General features: G+C 41.5%; 1 protein-coding gene across 1 annotated transcript; it reads right to left on the reverse strand.

The window, feature by feature from the left end:
• Window positions 1-12,427: 12,427 nt before the first annotated feature.
• On the reverse strand, window positions 12,428-18,571 carry ZFP36L1 (ZFP36 like 1 zinc finger CCCH-type). Its single transcript, XM_089521732.1, has 2 exons — window positions 17,880-18,571; window positions 12,428-15,095 (listed from the first exon to the last, which is right to left on the reverse strand). The coding sequence occupies exons 1-2, from the start codon at window positions 17,934-17,936 to the stop codon at window positions 14,142-14,144; spliced, it is 1,011 nt and encodes a 336-aa protein (XP_089377858.1). The 5' UTR covers window positions 17,937-18,571; the 3' UTR covers window positions 12,428-14,141.
• Window positions 18,572-19,126: the final 555 nt, after the last annotated feature.

The following is a 19,126-nucleotide window of genomic DNA, read 5'->3' on the forward strand; positions in this document are numbered from 1 at the left end:
GGTCTTGTTCAGACAGGTGCTGTGTGCTGGCCTGGGCCCAAAATTAGGGTTAGATAGAGCACACCATGATGATGCACGTGTGTCAGAGTGCCCAAACGGCACTCATCTGAAGAGGTGTCATCATGGCGCATGAGCGCCATAATGGTGCCCCTAAAATGAAGCTGCATAGAGTGGCTTTTTTAAAGAGAACATGTCGGTTCCGTGCCATACGGCTGCCACAGAACTGACCGGGGCAAAGATGGGTGGCTTTTAGCCACCCGTCTGTATAGCCCCTTAGTAAGAGGGAGAGGGGAAGAGTGGATGGAGTCTTGCCTTTCCCAGTGGGCTCAAGCTTTCCTAAACTCAGCATGTAAATTCCAGAGTTTCTCTTCTTAAAACATTCATTTTTTGTGTGTTCGACTTCATCAATAACTGTAGCCCTTTTTTGCCTGGGTAAACTCTTTTGGCCACATACTGATATTGCTTAGCCACATGTGTCTCAGTTTTCATCTGTGAATGTCAGAAGGCATATGCTTACAAGAAGCATTCTGTGGATATCATGGACTGCCAAAACGACAAACAAATGGGCCCAAGAGCAAATCAAGCCTGAACTTTCTTTAGATATGTTTACAAGAAGAGTTCTGTGGATATCATGGACTGCCAAAACGACAAACAAATGGGTCCAAGAGCAAATCAAGCCTGAACTTTCTTTAGAAGCTAATATGACTAAACTGAGATTGTTGTGCTTTGGACATATTATGAGAAGACATGACTGACTAGAAAAGACAATAATGCTTGGCAAAGTAGAAGGCAGTAGGAAAAGAGGAAGACTGCATTACATGTGAATAGACCCAGTCAATGGCCCTGACTTTGGTATACATGAGCTATTGATAATAGGGTGACATAGGTCTGTCATTCATAGGGTCACCATAAGTCGATGTCAACTTGAAGGCAGTTAACAACAACAACAACACTCTTATAAACTTCAACTAACATAAACCCTCCCCCTGTGAAATAAATGCATTCTTTTCCCTTTTTCATAGAATCACATTACACAACCGGAAAAAATCACTGAAGAAGCATGCAGCCTTCATTTCATTAATGAGTGTTGGGGATAAAGGAACAAACTACTATGGCTTTTGGTTGTGTCTGGAATTCTTCTTATCAGCTACGATTGAGATTTGTTCTAGGACACAGCTGCAACTTGGGTTAGACTTAAAAACAACAACAGTAGATGTGTGCCTGCTGAAACAGCACTCTCCATGAAGAAGAAGTAGTGTGTTTAGTCAGTAGTGCCACAAGCTCCACTCCCTCCACCACCAGTAAAACCTCAGCTCCAGTGCAGAAACAAAATAAACTAGTAAGAGGAAGTGTGTGGTTAAAAACACCCAGGAGAACATACAGTTCTGTGTGGCTTTTTTGGGCCTGTGTGTTGTATGGGAAAGAGGGCGAAGTTAACCTGTGGGAACAGGGCATGCTAGAACAGGCAAATGTTTGCACCGTGTGGTGGCATGCCTCACCTGGTGCTGAAGCTCTGTTACATCGAGCAGACAGACGAATCTTATGTAGGTTATTGCCAGATGAATGTAAGGGAGACTCTTCCAGTTTCCCACCTCTTAAATTTTCTCGCTCTTTTTTTCTCCCGAGTCACCCCTCCTCCTCTCTGATCACTGTACATTTACCAGGTAGAAGAAGGCTTCTCCTGTATGATTACCATTAGTATTCAGGAGAGGCAGAAGGAACATAAATACTCAACACATTCATAGTGGTTAGGCTGGGGAATGTGATATCTCCCTTCAGGTTTATCACAAGTCACTTCTCTGTCCTTGTGACGAGTACACTAAGAGCTGATTCACATACACATGACTTGATATTTCACCACTCAGTAAAGAGTTTTGTGGCACTTTAAGGGGTAAAAGATTTATTATGACATAAGCTTTCACAGACTGAGATCTTTCTATCAGATGTACTGAAGTGTTAACCTAGGCTGGTAAATTATGTAACTATATTATACATACCTGTGCACACACAAATACAGAGAAAAATATATATAACTCCCATTTGGTGGGAGTTACAAGGCTGTGAAGTGAAAGAGGTAGCAGTCCATGCAGACCCTAAATGTAAATCAGGTATGAAAAGAATCACCAATTTTATAGTACAGTATAGTACTGTTTACAACAGTAGAAAACAGTATCTGTTGGGAAGTAAATCCACAGTTCTGATTAACCCATAGCAGTGCAAAATCAAGCTATCAGTCCATCTGGAATTTCAATACATAAGAAATGTATTGTTGTTGAAATCTGATGATGACGGCCAAAAACACTGTGGGCTCTAGCCTACAAAAGTTTATTCCACAATAAATGTGCACATCATTAGGGTACTACAAGATCCTTTAGTATTTCTGTTATAACAGACTCGTCCTATGGAATTCATAATCCAATGACTCACAAATGAATGTTTGAATTACCTCAGCTAAAGATGTTCTACCAGGTGTGGTATGAAAGTTCTCTCCTCAGTGTTTGGTCAATGGCAGCTATTTCTTAGATGTGTAAGACATTATTTGATACCCCATGGTTGCAGGTACACTTGGGCAAACTACCCCTTGCAGAGTCCAGTTAACCATGTCCAGCTTTGACAATGCAGAGAAGAGAATCCTTCCCCCATCTCTTGGCCATTGGCAGTGCTTCTGCTGGGAAGAGGAAGGAAGGAAGGAAGGAAAGAAGGAAGGTGTTTTTGAGTGCTAAGAGATATCAGAGGTAGCATGGGGAGATGGGAGGAAGGCATATGAAAGAGTGGAATGTGCTCACTTATCAAACACTCAAAATAATTTCAGAGAGTGGAAGATTTATGTCTAGTTTGAACCGAGATCTTGAAAGCTCTTTGTGTTTCATTTCACACTGTCCCTACCTACAACCATGAATACTGACTGTGATCTACTCAATGATACAGACATAAACCACTGACACATTTTGCACTAAAAAGAGACTCTCCATTCTAGTTCCAGGTGGAGCCCATTCCTTATCCAAAAAGATTAAGATTTTATTTTAACAATAATTTCTTAAATTACCCAGATTACCATTATCTCATTCTTCAGAACTGGTTGGAGCAAAACAAAAGGGAAAAAGGATAGACATTCATAGGAAGGCAAAGATTTTTGCTATCTGCTACTTTATAAATTGAAATTTTGTTATTTTGAATCTGGATACTGTCGTTTTTTGCTTTTATCAAAATTGTCAAAACTTTGTTATCATGATTCACTTTAAAGCTAATTTTATTTTCACTTGTCAGGGCAGCATAAAGTTTCACCTACTTTGCAGAAAAACTACAAACACAAACACATTCATGCAAAGATCTCCACAGGAGAATAATAGTTCTGGAAAACCATTGTTGTCCTGACTCTTAAGATTTACACATTCAGAAGAATATGTAATATGTCCTCCAGTGAAGTGGAAATAAAGACTAGGAGGCATACATTTGATTGAACCACATAGGAAGAAAAAGGGGGGGGGGGGGCAGACACACAAACCAAACCCCTTTCATGCTCATAGAAATTAGTACATTGGGGAGAATATTATAAACTCTCTCCCTGATATGCTACCTTGGCAAAGGATGGCAACTTTGCAATGGTAGCTAAACAGGACAGGTGAAAATTGATGCATAGTATTTTGAAGGGGAAAGAGAAAAAAAATTCCGTTGCATTTGGACTGCTTATATTTTGTTTCTTTTTAACATTTCAATTGTTTTATTCATGTGTTTAAGTACCCTGGGAGAATAATTGCAGTGTGGTATAAATATATCTTACCATTCACTTGGTGAATGGTGAGTCAAAATTTACATGAATCTTGCTGAATCAATTGATCTATTCCTGTTGGGACTAGCAAATGGATTTAGTCACTGATAAAGAATGCAACAAGATTCAATATGTATATAGGCCAGAATTCAGTAAGTGAACTTACATCTGGAAATATTGCATTGATCAGAGGTTGGGCTCAAAAGCCCCTCTAACCCTATGATTCTATCTACAGGAAACAGGACTGAGAAGTTTCTCAGTACTCATATTCAGCAAGGGGCTGCCATGATGTTACTCCATAAGGCACCAGCAAAGTGACTGATGAGCAATGGGACCAAAATACAACAGGACTGAAGTGCATCAGCACACTGGACAGGGAGTACTGCTGTTCATTGGTAGAGTCCAATGCACATCTTGTTTGTGCCCTGATACACATCTTCACAATTCACTAACTGGGTTCCTTAGGGTTCCTGTTAAGGAGCTAAATATATGTAATGTTATATAACATAGACCATGACAGAGAATTCCAGCCATAGTTCTTTTCATTACTGCTGAAAATGCTTCACATATGTTATTTCCTTAATTCTTATACCAACTGTTAAAGCAGAACTGTGTGGCCTTTCAGATGTCATTGGAATGTCACCACCATCAACGCTAGCTAACACAGTCAATTGTGAGACTATGGGAATTGTAGTCCATTAACATTTGGAGGTCCACGTTTCTCAATTTTGCTTTAAGATTGTTGTTGTTATGTGCCTTTAAGTTGTTTCTGACTTACAGAGATCCTAAGGCAACCCTATCACCAGGTTTTCTAGGACTGAGAGTGTGTGATTCACCCAAGGTTGTCCTGTGCATTTCCATGGCCAAGCAGGGAATCGAACCCTGATCTCCAGAGCTGTAGACCAGCGTTCAAACCATTACATCACACTGGCTCCTGCTTTAAGATAAGACAGTGATATTATCTCACAGATAAATGATCCAGGATTGACACATACAGTGGTTTACTGAAGGCAACCCAATGAGTTCATAACTGTTGCTGTTGTGTGCCTTCAAGTCATTTCTGATTTATGGCAACCATAAGCTGAACCACCATCAGCAAGATATGGTCAGAAGATGTTTGCCATTGCCTTCCCCTGAGACTGAGAGTATGTGACTTGCCCAAGGTGACTCAATGAGTCTCATGACTGAGCTGGGAATTGAACCCTGGTCTCCGGAATTATAATCCAACACTCAACCCACTATGCCATGCTAGCTCTGAATTTATAACTAAGGTGAACTTTTCTTTTCTCCTCATAGCTCATGCTCTAAATTTATAGTGCCTTTAACTACTACACCTAGCCATAGTTTACTACCTAAAAAGGAAAGAAATGTGACAGTTTTTCATCATGTTGGGAATTGCACACACATACCCTGTCTAAAGGGTAAATCTTGTTTATGACATTTATCACATGGGAGGCAAAGCACCCAAATACTGTGGATAAACGGGGATTAAATCCAGGAATATCCTGCAAAAGCGGGATTGTTTTCAGATGACATCCCCTGATGTCACAATTTTCCCGGACTTAACCCATATTTAAAGTGGCCAAAACACGCCTCTTTTTACTTTCCGGATTTTCCAGAAAGTAAAAAGTGGCCAAAAGCAGACAAAACATGCACTTTAATTCATGGGTGATGTCCTGGATAATGATGACATCAGTGAATGTCATCTGAAAAAAAAATCCCCTTTTTGCAGGATATTCCCAGATTTAATCCTCAATTATCCACAGGATTGGGGCACTTTCCTCCCATATGATAAACTCATATGCTGAAATCACTGAAACTGTTGTTTGAAAGAAAAAAAGTGAATCAGCGTTCATCTGCAAGACTAAAAAGGATTAACTCCCAAATACGTCTGTAAAAGGAATTCCCTAAAGCAAGTACACTCAATAAAACCCTTCTATTTTATTCCCTGTATAGCAGGGTTTTTCCCATAAAGCTAGTTTGGAAAAAATATTTTTCCATGTTAGTCCAGAATCCTCCAGCCAACCTGTCTACTGATCATGCTGAATCTCTAGGGTGCATCATCTACTGTAGAAATAATGTAGTTTGTCACCACTTTAATGGCCATGGCTACATCCTACAGAATCGTATGATTTGTAGTTTTGTGAGGCACCAACACCCTTTGGCACAGAAGACTAAAGACCCTGTAAAAACACCACCACCACCACCCAGGATTTCATAGGATGGAGCTACAGCACTTAAAGTGGCATCAAACTGCATTATTTCTACAGTGTAGATGAACCCCGAGAGTCGTAAGTCAAGAAAGTTAACTTTTTTCAAGGTCTACAGAGAACACAGCTGTTTTCAACCTACATTATCTCTGATATTTGTGTGTCAGTTTCTCAACTTTGCCCTGCAAATCAGTGTTGGCATTAATTTATCCAAACCAAATATCTCCTGTGGACTTTGAGATGGTGGGGATATCCAAACACAATTCCTAGGTCTTCTGCTGAATTGCCACACAATTCACTTGTTTAGATTGTAAGCCTGAGGGCAGGAAACCATCCAATTAAAAAGATTGTATGTACAGCGCTGTGTAAATTTACAGCGCTTTATAAATAAAGGTTAATAATAATAATAATAATAATAATAATAATAATAGAGCAATATCCCCCTCCCCCAGGATTTCTATGGCAATTAGCATTTGCAAAGTGTTCATGGTGCAGCATATTAAGGAACTGGATAGAAATCTGAAGTAATATTACTTGGAGGAAATGTGTGCAACCCTCCAAAGCCCCTCTCATGTTCTCCTTGAAGCAGAACACTCATAAAGCGAGGTTGCCTGAATAGTTGGGTAAGAAGCAATCAAAGGCTTTGGTATGTATGTGTCTCATTCTTAATGCTGCATTCTAGCTGAAGGGCAAAGCAAACTGGGGCAAGGGGAGGCAGTGTAGCTTGGCAGAGAAAATATTCAGCTTTGACCTGCTGCATGAAATTCCCAGCAGGAAGTTCTAATGACTGCACTTGCAGCATTGCTGAAGAATGCTGGACCGCAGTTTGTCAGCATGGCACACACAAGTAGAGCTGGAAGAGATGGAGGAAGCGACCCAAGAAAGTTCATACTTAAAGCATATACACCTTTGTTAGTTAGCAGCAAATGATGGTGATATTTGTGTGTCTGTAATGGCTTTCTAATGGTTCAGATTTTTTCCTTGGCACTTCAGAAAATGAGGAAGGACCAATTGCTGTTGCACATTGTAATCCCTGTGGCAGTTCTGAAGATGGCAGCCAGATGTTAAGCAGACAGCAGGAAAATCTGGAGACAGTTATATGGAGGTTTCACTTCTGCCTGTTAAGCAAGAAGGGGTGGCAGGGGATAGAAGACAAAACTTCTTCTTTTCTAAAAGATTAATTTGTAGCAAATATTAAAGCAGCAAGAGCTTTCATGTTCCTCCTTAATGTTCTTTGAGAAAAATACTAATAAAGAAGCAGATCTGAGTGAGACTGTTTCCAAGAGACTGGCAGGTAATTGTAGTTCCAAGAATCAAAATACAGAGGTTGGTGTGGGGGAGAGAACATGAAAACAAAGTGGTGGAATTTAAAGCATTTGCAGTGCAATCAATCCACTGCAACCGAGGCTGGCCCATAAAACAGCAACAGCAAATAGGAGTTCTGTTATACCCATGAGGAAACATAATAAACCACATTGCGCCTGGCAGCAACCGACCTCCAGTCCTGTTTCCGGTGCTGTTATTGCAGACCTGCTTCTCAACGCTTCTGGCTGTTTAAACACTGAATTGGGCTCCTTTAGAACCCCCTTTGGTTTAGGGAGGGAGGAACATAAATCAATAGCATTCTGCCCTTACTATTCAATCAAAGCACAGCGGGTGTTCATTTAGGACCAGTGTGGGTGATTTGTGGTCTTCCAGATGTTGTTTGACTGCAGCTCCCTTCATTCCTCTCCATTGGCTATGCTAGGTAAGGCTGATGGGAACTGCAATCCAACAACATTGGAGCAGTAGGACAAATTGCTCCCTACTAATTCAGGCTGCTGTTGGACTCAGTACTATGCTTACTAAACTTGGACTAAGCTTCATTTAACTTAATGGGACTTAATTCCATGTAGGCATGTACAGGATTGTCTTGTTAAAACCTTTCCTACCAAAACAGAGGCTGTTTTCCATTAAGGTATTCACTGGAACATGCAACAGGAATCAACAATAAAACAAGATCTGAGTGGCCAAATTCTCACATCCAACTTTGCTTTAATACAGGCCTAGGAATCATGGCTCTCCAGATGATGTTGGTCTACAACTCCCAGCATCCCTCACCATTCACTTCTTACTGTTCAATCTTTGTTCACAGCACTGAAGATAATAATCCAGCTGAGCCTATTTTAATCTAGCCCACTGAATGTGTCTTGCAGATACTTCAAGGGAAGAGGCAGAGGAGAAGATAAGAAATGTGCATTTCTCCAGAGCTATTCAACATGCTGTTTGGTCACTAACTGGTTTGGTGTGATGTTAGCCAATTAGTAAACGATATCTGGTAATTAAGAACATGTATTTCTGCTCAGACTTGCCAGTCACTCTGGCATGTGGAACAATTACTTTGGGCACATACTCTTAAAGCACTTGAACAATATGGAATGAGAAAGTGAGGAACAGATTAAGATTCAGATGAAATCCACATCCACAAAAGTACTGGAAAACAGAAAAAAACAAGAGGAAGCAAATTTACATGCCCTCATTTGTTTGGGCATTCACAAATGACCTATGAGGAAAACATTCCTTGGGTTTATTTTTGGAAACATAAGCATCTGCTTATACTTTCCCATTTTGATGTCTGCAACTTCCAGTATGGTAGCTGAACAGAAGCAGCTGACTCCTATCATATTGGCGTTGTAAGGACCAAGATTCCACCCTGAACATGCCTGCTCTTGTATTTGGAAGCCCAGCTCAGTCAAGCCTACTTAATATTTGGATTAAAAAGAAGAGAAAAATACAAGGGATCTCCAGGTAGAGCTAGGAAAGAACCCTGTCTGAAATGCTGAGAGCCATTCCTACAAAACAGAGTTGACAAAACAGGGCTAAATGGATTATGATCAGACTCAGTATAAGGCAACTTTTTGTTCCTTTACATAGGGTGCTCCTGATTTGTATCTGTCCAATTATGTGCCATAATTGATGAAGCTTCCCTGCATACCTTGAGAAGTTCTCTCGCAGGCACCCACACAAACACTCAGTGGCCTTGGGAACGTCACCCAGTTTCCCAAAGCTACTGTTCCCAAACTTATGTCAAGTATTCCTAACTTCTATTAAGCCATCTCTTACTCATAAACTACTCACTCCCTTTTGGTTGCTCATCTGTTATGACTCATACATGTAAAAATGGCAGCTCCTTTCCTGATACAAAACACATGGAGAGCACAAAGTTGGGAAGAGGCTGCTTATCTGTTCTATGCTGCCTCAACAAAGGGACCTTTTCAGAATATATTTTGCTCCCTCCTCCTCCATAGGTTCACTATACATCCATCTGTTATTGCTAGAAACCCACTTTTATTACAGCAGACTTCCTTTATTCTATAAAAGGCCAACAGCAGCAGGGAGATGGTTCTGAAGATAACCAGGCAAGAGAAACCTCCTGAGTCAAAGGTGAGGTTCTACATTCCTCACAAAGCTCCTCTTTACAGTCAACTTACCTTGGACACACTTTTGACTAGAAGCCAAATACTAGATGACTTAGTACAAGCTGAAATTAAACCCACTGAAACACTCTTTAATGCTTACACACAGAGGTTGGATGGCCATCTGTCGGGGATGCTTTGATTGTGATTTCCTGCATGGCAGGGGGTTGGACTGGATGGCCCTTGCGGTCTCTTCCAACTCTACGATTCTATGATTCTAAGTGCCATCAGACCACAATATTGCAGATGTCAGTTAACACAATGCTTCTTTCTACACAAGTCTAAACAGCAATCCAGTGCTCCCTGACCTACAAAACAACCTTAACTATTTATTTCCCTGCTAGGAGCATGCACATTGCATAAACTTTTGGCCAGTATTTCTTTTGTTGCATGTACTCACCACTTTTTACTTTTTTACATTTCTTGATTTTCAAACCATATCCTGAGTGTGTTTGTACCTTCAGGTCACCTGTTGACTTATGGTGACTTCATGAATTTCATACATATCGTTTTCTTAGGCAAGAAATGCTCAAGAAGTGGTTGCACCAGTTCTTTTTCCTCTTAAATATAGCCTATTGCACCTGCTATTCACTGGTTGTCTCTCATCCAAATACTAACCAGTGCTGACCCTGCTTAGCTTCCAAGATGAAACAAGATCTGGTGCCTTTAAGGGTATCCATTCTATTTCCTTTGGCTATCCTCGCCTATTCAGTCTTCAGGCTTTCTACTAGCTTTCTTACTTCATATTGTCCGCAAACCCTATTGTGATTTTCAGACACACATGAGGATAAATGAGTCCTTGGTTTCTGTTGTGGTTTGCTTTCAGAACCCCCTGTGGATACCAAAAACTGTGGATGCTCATGTCCCATTATATACAGTAGTGTAGTAAAATGATGTCCCTTATATAAAATGAAAAAATTAAGGTTTGCTTTTTGGAATTTTAAAAGCAGTATTTTCAAGAAGTGTATGATTGAATCTGTAGGTGCAAAATTGCATGTATTGCATCAACTTTTATAATTTCTTTATTCATTATTTTTGCTATCTTTTTTCTGTTTCTGCCTCCCATGCTTCTAGCACTTGTCTCAACTTTCCTCTTCTATTAAAGCATGAAATCTCATCCAGGCTTCTTTCTCTTGTTGTTTTGCCCTATTTGCAAGTCTCCTAATCCATAGCTTTAACATCTGATCTAGTCACTTTCACCCTTATTTTAATTCACTTTCAAATGAAGAGCTTTCTCCTTTGCAAAACTTAAAATTCCAAGCATGTGTTGCTTACAGCATAATTCCCTATTCAAATGTTGAAGATTGTGTAATATTTTGACCAGATTGGCCAATTATGGGTGTTCAAGAGTTGGTTGGTAGGAGAATCTGAGTCATGCTGTCCATACACAGCTGGCATCCAGAATTTGGAAATGTAACCCTTTCAAATAACTCCCAGAATCCCCAAGCTATCATGGCCACTAGACTGGTACTAGGATGGCAATCTTCAGAGCTCTAAATGTGAAATTGCTATGTATGTAACTGAATACACAAGTGGCGATTCAGACTGACAGAGGAACCCCATCCCTAAATATAAAGTGGCTGTTTCCCATTCTGAATTGACATGTACTTAAGGAGCTGCAGCCAGACCATGTTAAAGTGAAAGCATGACATGCAGAACCTTCTTTCCCCATCAATGCCCAAAGGCCATTTAGAACATCCCTACTGTGACAAAAGCTACAGGGTCCATATTTTGAATAATACACAGGGCATCTTAAACAATCCATTTATTAATTAACATGCTTTCATTGACTAGTGCTCACTTTATCAAATGCATTCAGCATAATCCTGTTTGCAGGTAGGTAACAAAACTAGTCAAAAAAGTTGAGATACAGGTCTATGACTAGCATAATGTTCAGGTCTACTTGGCCTCTTCTTGGTATTTACTATTTTCCCCCTTCTCTTCCACCTTGAGTATGTATGTACTCTGCCCCCTAAGGATCTCTTTGTGCATCTGACAAAAGGTGCTCTAGTTAATAAAACCTTGTGCCATAAACTGAAGATGGTTCTGATTGCAAGAAATTCTCAGTTGTCCTTCCCCTGCCATTCATTTAGTCCATAACTAAATCAAATTTTCTAGGATGGTAATCATACTGGGACAAGGAATTTTCTTCCTCAGACTCTAAAGTGCAACTGAAGAAGTTTGTTATATCTACAAAAGCTCACATGAAAATAAAAACCATTAAGTCTTAAAAGTACTACCACATTTCCTTTCTCCCCTCCCCCCTCCTCCTTTATACTACATGGTCACTTTATCCTAACCTTTTCCCTCTGGAGTGCCCCTTTTTGTTGATGTACGTTTGTAATAGGAATGCTAAGTCACAGCGGTATGAAAGACAAAACAAATTCAGAAGACTTGTGTATGCATGAGTTAAGGGCCTTCTTGCCTGAAATACTTCAATGAAAATTTCTCAGTGTGTGTAGCTAAGAACTGTCACCTAACTTTAACAATATGGAGAGAGAGGGGTGGGGAAGGAAGGTTGATGGATACAGAGGTTCTTATTCGAGGGCTCTTGAACATTTGGCCGGAGAACAAAGTATACCAAAGCAATGACATGCCTTCTACAATTCCTGGAAGCTAAAGATAAAATTTAGATTACAAGGCAGGCAAGCCACCCAATGCTTTAGCTTCACTAACACATGAAATGTCTGGTATTTTGATAACACATTTTAGTTTTCTCTAACCTAGTACATCATACTTTCAAAAGCAGGGATCAAATATACTCAAGAACTGCTTCACATACTAATGCACTTACTATATTAAAAGACCCCATCTGTAAGAACAGAAATGGATATCAAAGACAAACTTGGCTTGACCTGACACAGATCTTAAGGAAAATCAGGATACAGTACTAATGACTTTTATGCAAACGTTTTTAGTGTGAAAGGATGGGGAGCAAGATGGGATTTGTTCTGAACAATTTTTTTGCAAGTAAAACCAGTTTCACTGTCAAATTCTTGAAAAAACACTTGGGATTTATTGATTTAAACTGCAAACAGTCGTTACAAAAGATTCTTTTAAATAAACTCACACAAAGAAAAAAAGAGAGGAAAAGAGCAATGTAGTGAACAGTAATGGGAAAATTACATTCAATGTGTTCTTTGTGCCAGTAATGTTTACCTTAAAAGCGGAAACACTCCATTCTTGGAATACAGAAATGCAAAGACAAACTGCATTTGGAATGTCTTTAAGATAGGCACTTGAAACTCAAGGGCAGATTTTGTTTTTTCCTTTAAATACTTAGGAAAAAAAAGGAAGCAAGCAATCTTCCTTTTTATTGTCTCACAGCACAGCTTGTGCGTATACATTCTAAAGGCCAGCAATGAAATCCTCACGCTACTAAAGTCAGTGACAAAACTTCCAATGACATCAGCTTGGTCAGAATTCTCTCCCATCTGGGAGAGGCCTTGTTCGGGCAAAAAGAGGCAAAGAAGCACATTAAACTCAATTTGCAGTCTGACACAAAAAGGGGAACGATCTAAAATAAATAATCCAAACACAGCTGTTGCATTTTTTAAATTAATTTTTCATTTTTTTAAAATAAAATAACAAAAAAGTGTAAAGTTACAAAAATGTCATTGTAGTATAATATATTAAACTGTGGGGGAGGGGGAAAAGAAAAAGACTTCACAATCTTAAGATTAATATGGAAGATCATAATTTAAACATAAAAGAATATATTCTATGAATTCATCATCCAGATAAATATGAACAAAATTAACAAAAAAGCATAGGTTTCAGCAATAAATACGTTTTGATAAGTTAAATAAGCTTTATATTGTTGTGCAGTGACAAGCAAAATTTGCTTTCCAATTTCTGAAAAGTTATACAAAATTAAAAACCCAGGAAAAAATAAAAATAAAAAAGCTTGGCGTGAGTGCTCTATGGATAGATCTATTGTACTCTAGAGCAAAACCATTAAAGCTATGACTACTGGAACTTTGTTTACACAGAACTTGCATGTGTGGAATGAACACCGTTAGATACCCCCCTCCCCAATTATCGTTCTGAAGATGTCACATGTACACACGGGGGAACTTGTAGCACCAAAAACAAGTCTCTCATTGTCCATCTGGTTATTCTCTCCAGTCACCAAGCCCCACGCATGTCTTAACAGTTACTGTCCATTCTCAGCTGTTCTTCTGGCTGACCTGAGCAGATTCAGGCAAGATTAGTCTTTATTTAGAAGATGGAAAGGGTTGGATGTTAACAGGTGTCCACGTGCCATACATCTACAGAACACTGGCCAAAGGGAAAGGGGGAAAGGAAGAGGAGGGTCATGCATCATGGTCAGTGGTAGGAGCTGCTAGTTCTGGATATTCCCTGCACATCTGGAAATGCACAGAGCTGTGGAGGCTGCTGGTGCCCTCTGCAGCTGGAGAGGTAATAAAGTCACAGTGAACAAGTTAAAAGGCACTAGATTTGTAAACGATTATCACTTTTTGTTGTTGTTGCAATTTGGCACTCATGGTTGTTGTTGTTTTCAGCCAGTGGGTGGACTCTAGGCAGGTGGATCATCTTTGTGTTAACATCTAACCCTGAGATGTTAAGGACATTCAGGATGGAGAGGCTGAGGGCAGGGAGGAGAGAAAGAAAAGAGAGAAAGAGATTACAAGCTTAACATTGTAAATAGAGGGGTGAAGGAAGAGGCTGAGAAGCAACACCAGGTTACTCGTCAGAGATGGAGAGTCTGCTAAAGATAGGAAGACGTCTTGAGGTGTCCAGGATGGGCGAATCAGAGCCGCTGTGGCTGCTGCTAGAGCTGCTCAGATAGCCTTCCTGGTCAGAGAGGGAGTCCTGAGGACTTGGGGGTGAGTCAAACATATTGGGGGACTCAGACATGGGTCTAAGGAGAAAAGCAGTGGGTGAGCCCCCGCCCGACACTGGCACTCCCATGCTGGGAGCAAAGAGATTGGTCAGCTCCTGGCTGGAGAAAGTGAAAGGGTTGCTGGCACAGTCAGGCAGAGTGGGAGAGCCCAGGAGGTCATCAGCACTCATGATGGGTGGAGGGGTTATGGATGTGGGGCTGTCCAGCAGCCCGTTGGCAGCAACAGCACTTGGGAAACCAGCAAAGCTGAAGCTGTGTTGGAGGCGGGGTCTTTCGGTGATGGCAGCCTCCCGGCCACCCGCCACAGCCCGGCGCTCCTCAGCATTGTGGATGAAGTGACAGCGGGGCCCATAAGGGCAGAAGCCAATGGTGTGAAAAGTGCGACAGAGCTCCGTCTTGTACTTGGGGTGGCGGGTCAGGCTTCGCAGCTCGTGGATGCCGTGGGCAAACTGGCACTTATCTCCGTATTTGCAGGCCCCATTCTCTTCAAAGGGACGGCACAGCTCTGTCTTGTAGCGACTGGAATTGACTTGGCCAGCAGGCTGCTTTTGTTGAAGGAGGCGCTCACCCCCTTCAGAGAAGGAGCGGTCTCGAAAGCGATTCTCCCTGGGCCCCAGCACTGGGGCTGGCTCCCCCTTGAGGCTGTTAAGGAGATGGGTCTGGTGGAACTTGGAATTCGGCAAGGTGACAGAATGCCTCCTGGGGAAACCCCCGCCAGCTGGAGTTCCCACTGCCTTCCTGTCCAAGAGACACCCTCCAACAGCCGAGGGGTTGTAGTTCAGCATCTTGTTGCTCTGCAAGGAGGAAGCAAAACAAGTCATTAGCAACCCTAACTTTCTCAAACACCTTTGCAGTCTCCTAAATGCACTGTAAACCTGCCCTCTGCATAGCAGACTCACCTAAAGTCACTAGACCAAGCCCTGCTCCATGCCACAGATATGTCAAGAACACAACTTGAGGTGTCCAGGATAGGCTCTGCTTTGCCTATCCTGGACACTTCCCATCTTTAGCAAACTCTCCATTTCTGACAAGTAACCTGGTGTTGCTTCTCAACCTCTTCCTCCACCCCTCTATTTACAATGTTAAGCTTGTAATCTTTCTCTCCTAATGTCTGTTGTAGAGCCTAGCGTCTGTTGTGGAGCAGCACTGCACCAAAATGGATGCTCCCATGGAGCACAGCAAACACTGCTCTTGCACACACAGCCTTTGTCTTGGGTTTTTTTTTCCCTCAGCCAAGTGGATGATATTAAGGAAACGCATGTTGTCTCTCTGCCCTAGGCAAGGGCCTAACACACTAACCAACCACTCCTGAAACTCTAACAGCCACATTCCCAAAGCACACTCCTTTCCCAGGTTGAATCTTCCTTCCACTGCAATTTATGCTGCAGGGCCTAACGGAATTCCTTGCAAAATCTCTCTGCAATGTTTGATCCAAACTCCAACTCCCCTGCAACACTGAAAAACTCAAGAATTTAGGAACAGGAAGGGAAGGCAAACAATTTCTAGTTCTCATTTTTGTTGTGTATTTATATACAACAGATCTCATTCAAGAATAGGAAAGATTGTGTCCGAAGAGGAGGGGGAGTACAAGACTGAAGCTGAAAGGAGGAGTGAGACTTTGGGAAGCATACTAGTTACTCATCTAAATTAATCCCATCCCTCTTGCTCCACCTCCTGCACAGGAATTGCATTTCATGTGATCCATGGCAAACTTCATCCATAACCACAAGAGGATTCTTTTGCAATTAGCCTTTTGGTTATAAAGAAATGTCTGCAAGATAGACTTTAGACTACTTAAAAGTATAAGAATAGAGATTCGGGGGGGGGGGGGGGGGAACAAGCCTTAAGGCCTAACATATTTTATGTTTATTCTACACACACTATTTTCCTGAAGTCATTGTTGTGCATCTACTTTTAACAAGTTTAAAACTATATGTCTGCCCTTTCAGACTGTTTAGGGCTGCCAGAGAAAACATAAAGAACCATGAATCTTCAGGATAATGTTATCTCAAAGAAGTAAACCCCTCACAGGACCCAATGCTTGCTTTTCCTTGGTATCTGATTGGATTTGGATCCAGGACCCACTGTGGATACCAAAACCCATGGATCCTCAAGTCCCATTAAACACAATGGCTCAGTGAAATAGTGTCCCTTATACAAAGTGGCAGAAACAAGATTTGCTTGGGGAATTTATATATATTTTAAAAAACATTTTCAAGTTGTGGGTGCTTGAATCCGTGGATTAAAAAAAATCTGTGGATACCTAGGGCCAACTTACTTTTTGGACAAATCAAAGGAGCAACTAACTCTCCACTAATTGTGTCACCAATATATGAAAAGTTGCACACAGAGCGACTTTGGCTGAACAAAGATAAGCTCATGAGAGAGAAGGGAAAAAACTGAGTTGCATGAGTGGGAAGAGAGATAAGGGCAGGCAAAGTGCAGAAAAAGCAAACTTGGAAGGAGCAAGAGCCTGCAAACGTTATTTTGCAGCAAAGTCTCAGCGCCAGAAGAGACACCCACGCAAGAGTCCCTCCCTCCCAGCAGCCACAACCACACAGCCAGCAACAACACATGGTGGAAACAGCCATCTTTCCTCACCCCAAACATGCAAGCAGAAGTGGGGCCAGCAAGCAGCCCTTGCAAGCCACAAACTTTCCAAGGCAGGCTGAAAAAGTTTGCAGCAAAAAACTAGAAGTGGACTTTTTTATTTTTACTTTGTTCCCTCTCCGAAATGCAATTGCTTTCTTTCTTTCCTGGAGGGCGGGAAGAACTCAACTTTATAAAGTACAAAACCTAAGGTGAAAGATGATAAACCAAGGGAGAGAAGGAAAAAAAGAGGTTGCAGTCTTACATAGGCTTTCCCACCCTTGCAAAAATTGGGGGGAAATCCGACTCACTTTTCTCCCAGATTTAAACACATAGGAGTCTCCCAGGCATTCTTGAGAAAAATGCATACACACAAACACACACATCTTGAGAAAAATACAGTTCACAAATTTGTTAGTCAAAATGAGAGAGAAGGCCAGGAGGGCTGCATTCAGAAGTCCCAGCAAGTCACTAAAATCCCTCTAAACTTTTTTGGGGAAAGTGGTAACAAACCCAGAAAGAAGAGCCAGCAAAGCCAGGCACATTGCAAGATGAAGGAAGAAGGGCTGCAACCCTCTCCATGAGGAGGACCAGAATCACAGGGGAGGGGAAAGGAAAACATCGCCCAAGTTGAAAACTTCTTTGAAACCTAACTTCAATTTAAAATAATACCCTTCTGGGGGAGGCCACTAGCCTTCTCAACTTGGGGACATACCCCTACCTCTCTCTACCAAAGGGATCCATCACAAATCCCCAAACAAACCAAACTTGTGTGGCTGCAACACTCCCACCCCAAAGAACCACTTCTCCTGGTTGCCTAACATGGAGGGAAAAACTATATGAGAGATTCAAAGAGCCTTCCACCTAGGTGCAAATCTTCCCAAGCCACGAGGAAGAAAGTATAGAAAAAGTCTTGCTGCTGCTGCTCTTTTCCCCTTTCCCCAAAAGTTTGCCAAAGTGGAAAGGAAGGAGAGAGAGAGGGCACTTACTTTGCATAAAACTTCACTCAGCTCGAAGATGGTGGGAGAGACCAAGGCTGTGGACATTTTTTCAGCCAGCCAGGAGGGAAGAGATGAACGCCTGGAAGAGGGGCTAGTAATAATAATAATATTAACAACAACAACAATAATAATAATAAAAAATAAAAAACCAGGATGTTGCAAGGCACAGCCTCCAGCTTCCCCCCCTCCAGCAGCCCTCCTTGCTCTCTTCTCCTCCTTCCCCAAGAAGTTTCTGTAAAGTCAATTTATAAGTTTGAGCCTTTCAGCCCCAGGGAGGAGCTCCAAGGGAGGCCTTTTGCTTTATTTAATTTAAATGGAGGAGGAGAGAGAGGAAGGGGGCAGAGCTTGGAGCACCCAGGCAGTGATCATGGCACAGCTCCCCAAAGGAGGAGGGCGGGCGGGCAGGCAGGGAAGGAGACGGAGGCTTTCAAGGAAGAGGAGGAGGAGGAGGAAGAGAAGTTTTAAGGAGGCGGGAAAAAGGGGGGCAGCCTCCAAACTGAAAAAGAGGGAGGAAAAAACTTTTTGTGTGTTTGTGCAAGTTACTTCTGGGAGGGGACAAGCTCCAGGGAGGAAGGGGGGAGTCTTTTGTCAGGACTTGAATGCAACGTGTGTGAGGAGGAGGCTCTTTGCTTCCCTTTGCCAGCTCCCTGGCTCTAGTGCCTCCTTCTTTTTGTGCAAAAAGGCGGGACCCACTCCCCCCCCCCGTGTGTGTGTGTGTGTGTGTATAGTCACAAAGTCTTTAGCCTTCTCTGTCCAAGAGTGTGTGTAGCTTGCCTCACAAAACTACAAGTCCCAGGATTATGTGGTGGCAGTTTAAAGTGGTGCCAAAGTGCATTGTAGTCACAGTGTAGCTGCACCTTCCCTTGGAGAGTGTTGTTGTGTGCCTTTTTCAAACCCTATCCTAGGGTTTTCTTGGCAGGTTTTGTTTGTAGAGAGAGCTTCTGCCCCCCCTTTGAGACTAAAAAGAAAGAAAGTTGGCAGCATGAGCTTTATTTTATTATTTTTGTTTCTATCCTGCCTTTCTCCCAAGTTGGGACCCAAGACAGCTCACAACACACACAAACGCTATATAACATTAAAACAACACATTAAAAACAATTTTAATGTGTTTATATATATATATATATATATATATATATATTCATTTTTAATAAATGTTAATTAAAAACAATTAAAATAGTCCAATTAAAACAGTAAAAAGTTTTTTTTAATACAACGTACACAATTTAAAACAT

Source organism: Sceloporus occidentalis, unplaced genomic scaffold (assembly GCF_023333645.1).
Source record: "Sceloporus occidentalis isolate IW3139 unplaced genomic scaffold, rSceOcc1.0.p SCAF_4, whole genome shotgun sequence".
NCBI classification, from domain to species: Eukaryota; Metazoa; Chordata; class Lepidosauria; order Squamata; family Phrynosomatidae; genus Sceloporus; species Sceloporus occidentalis.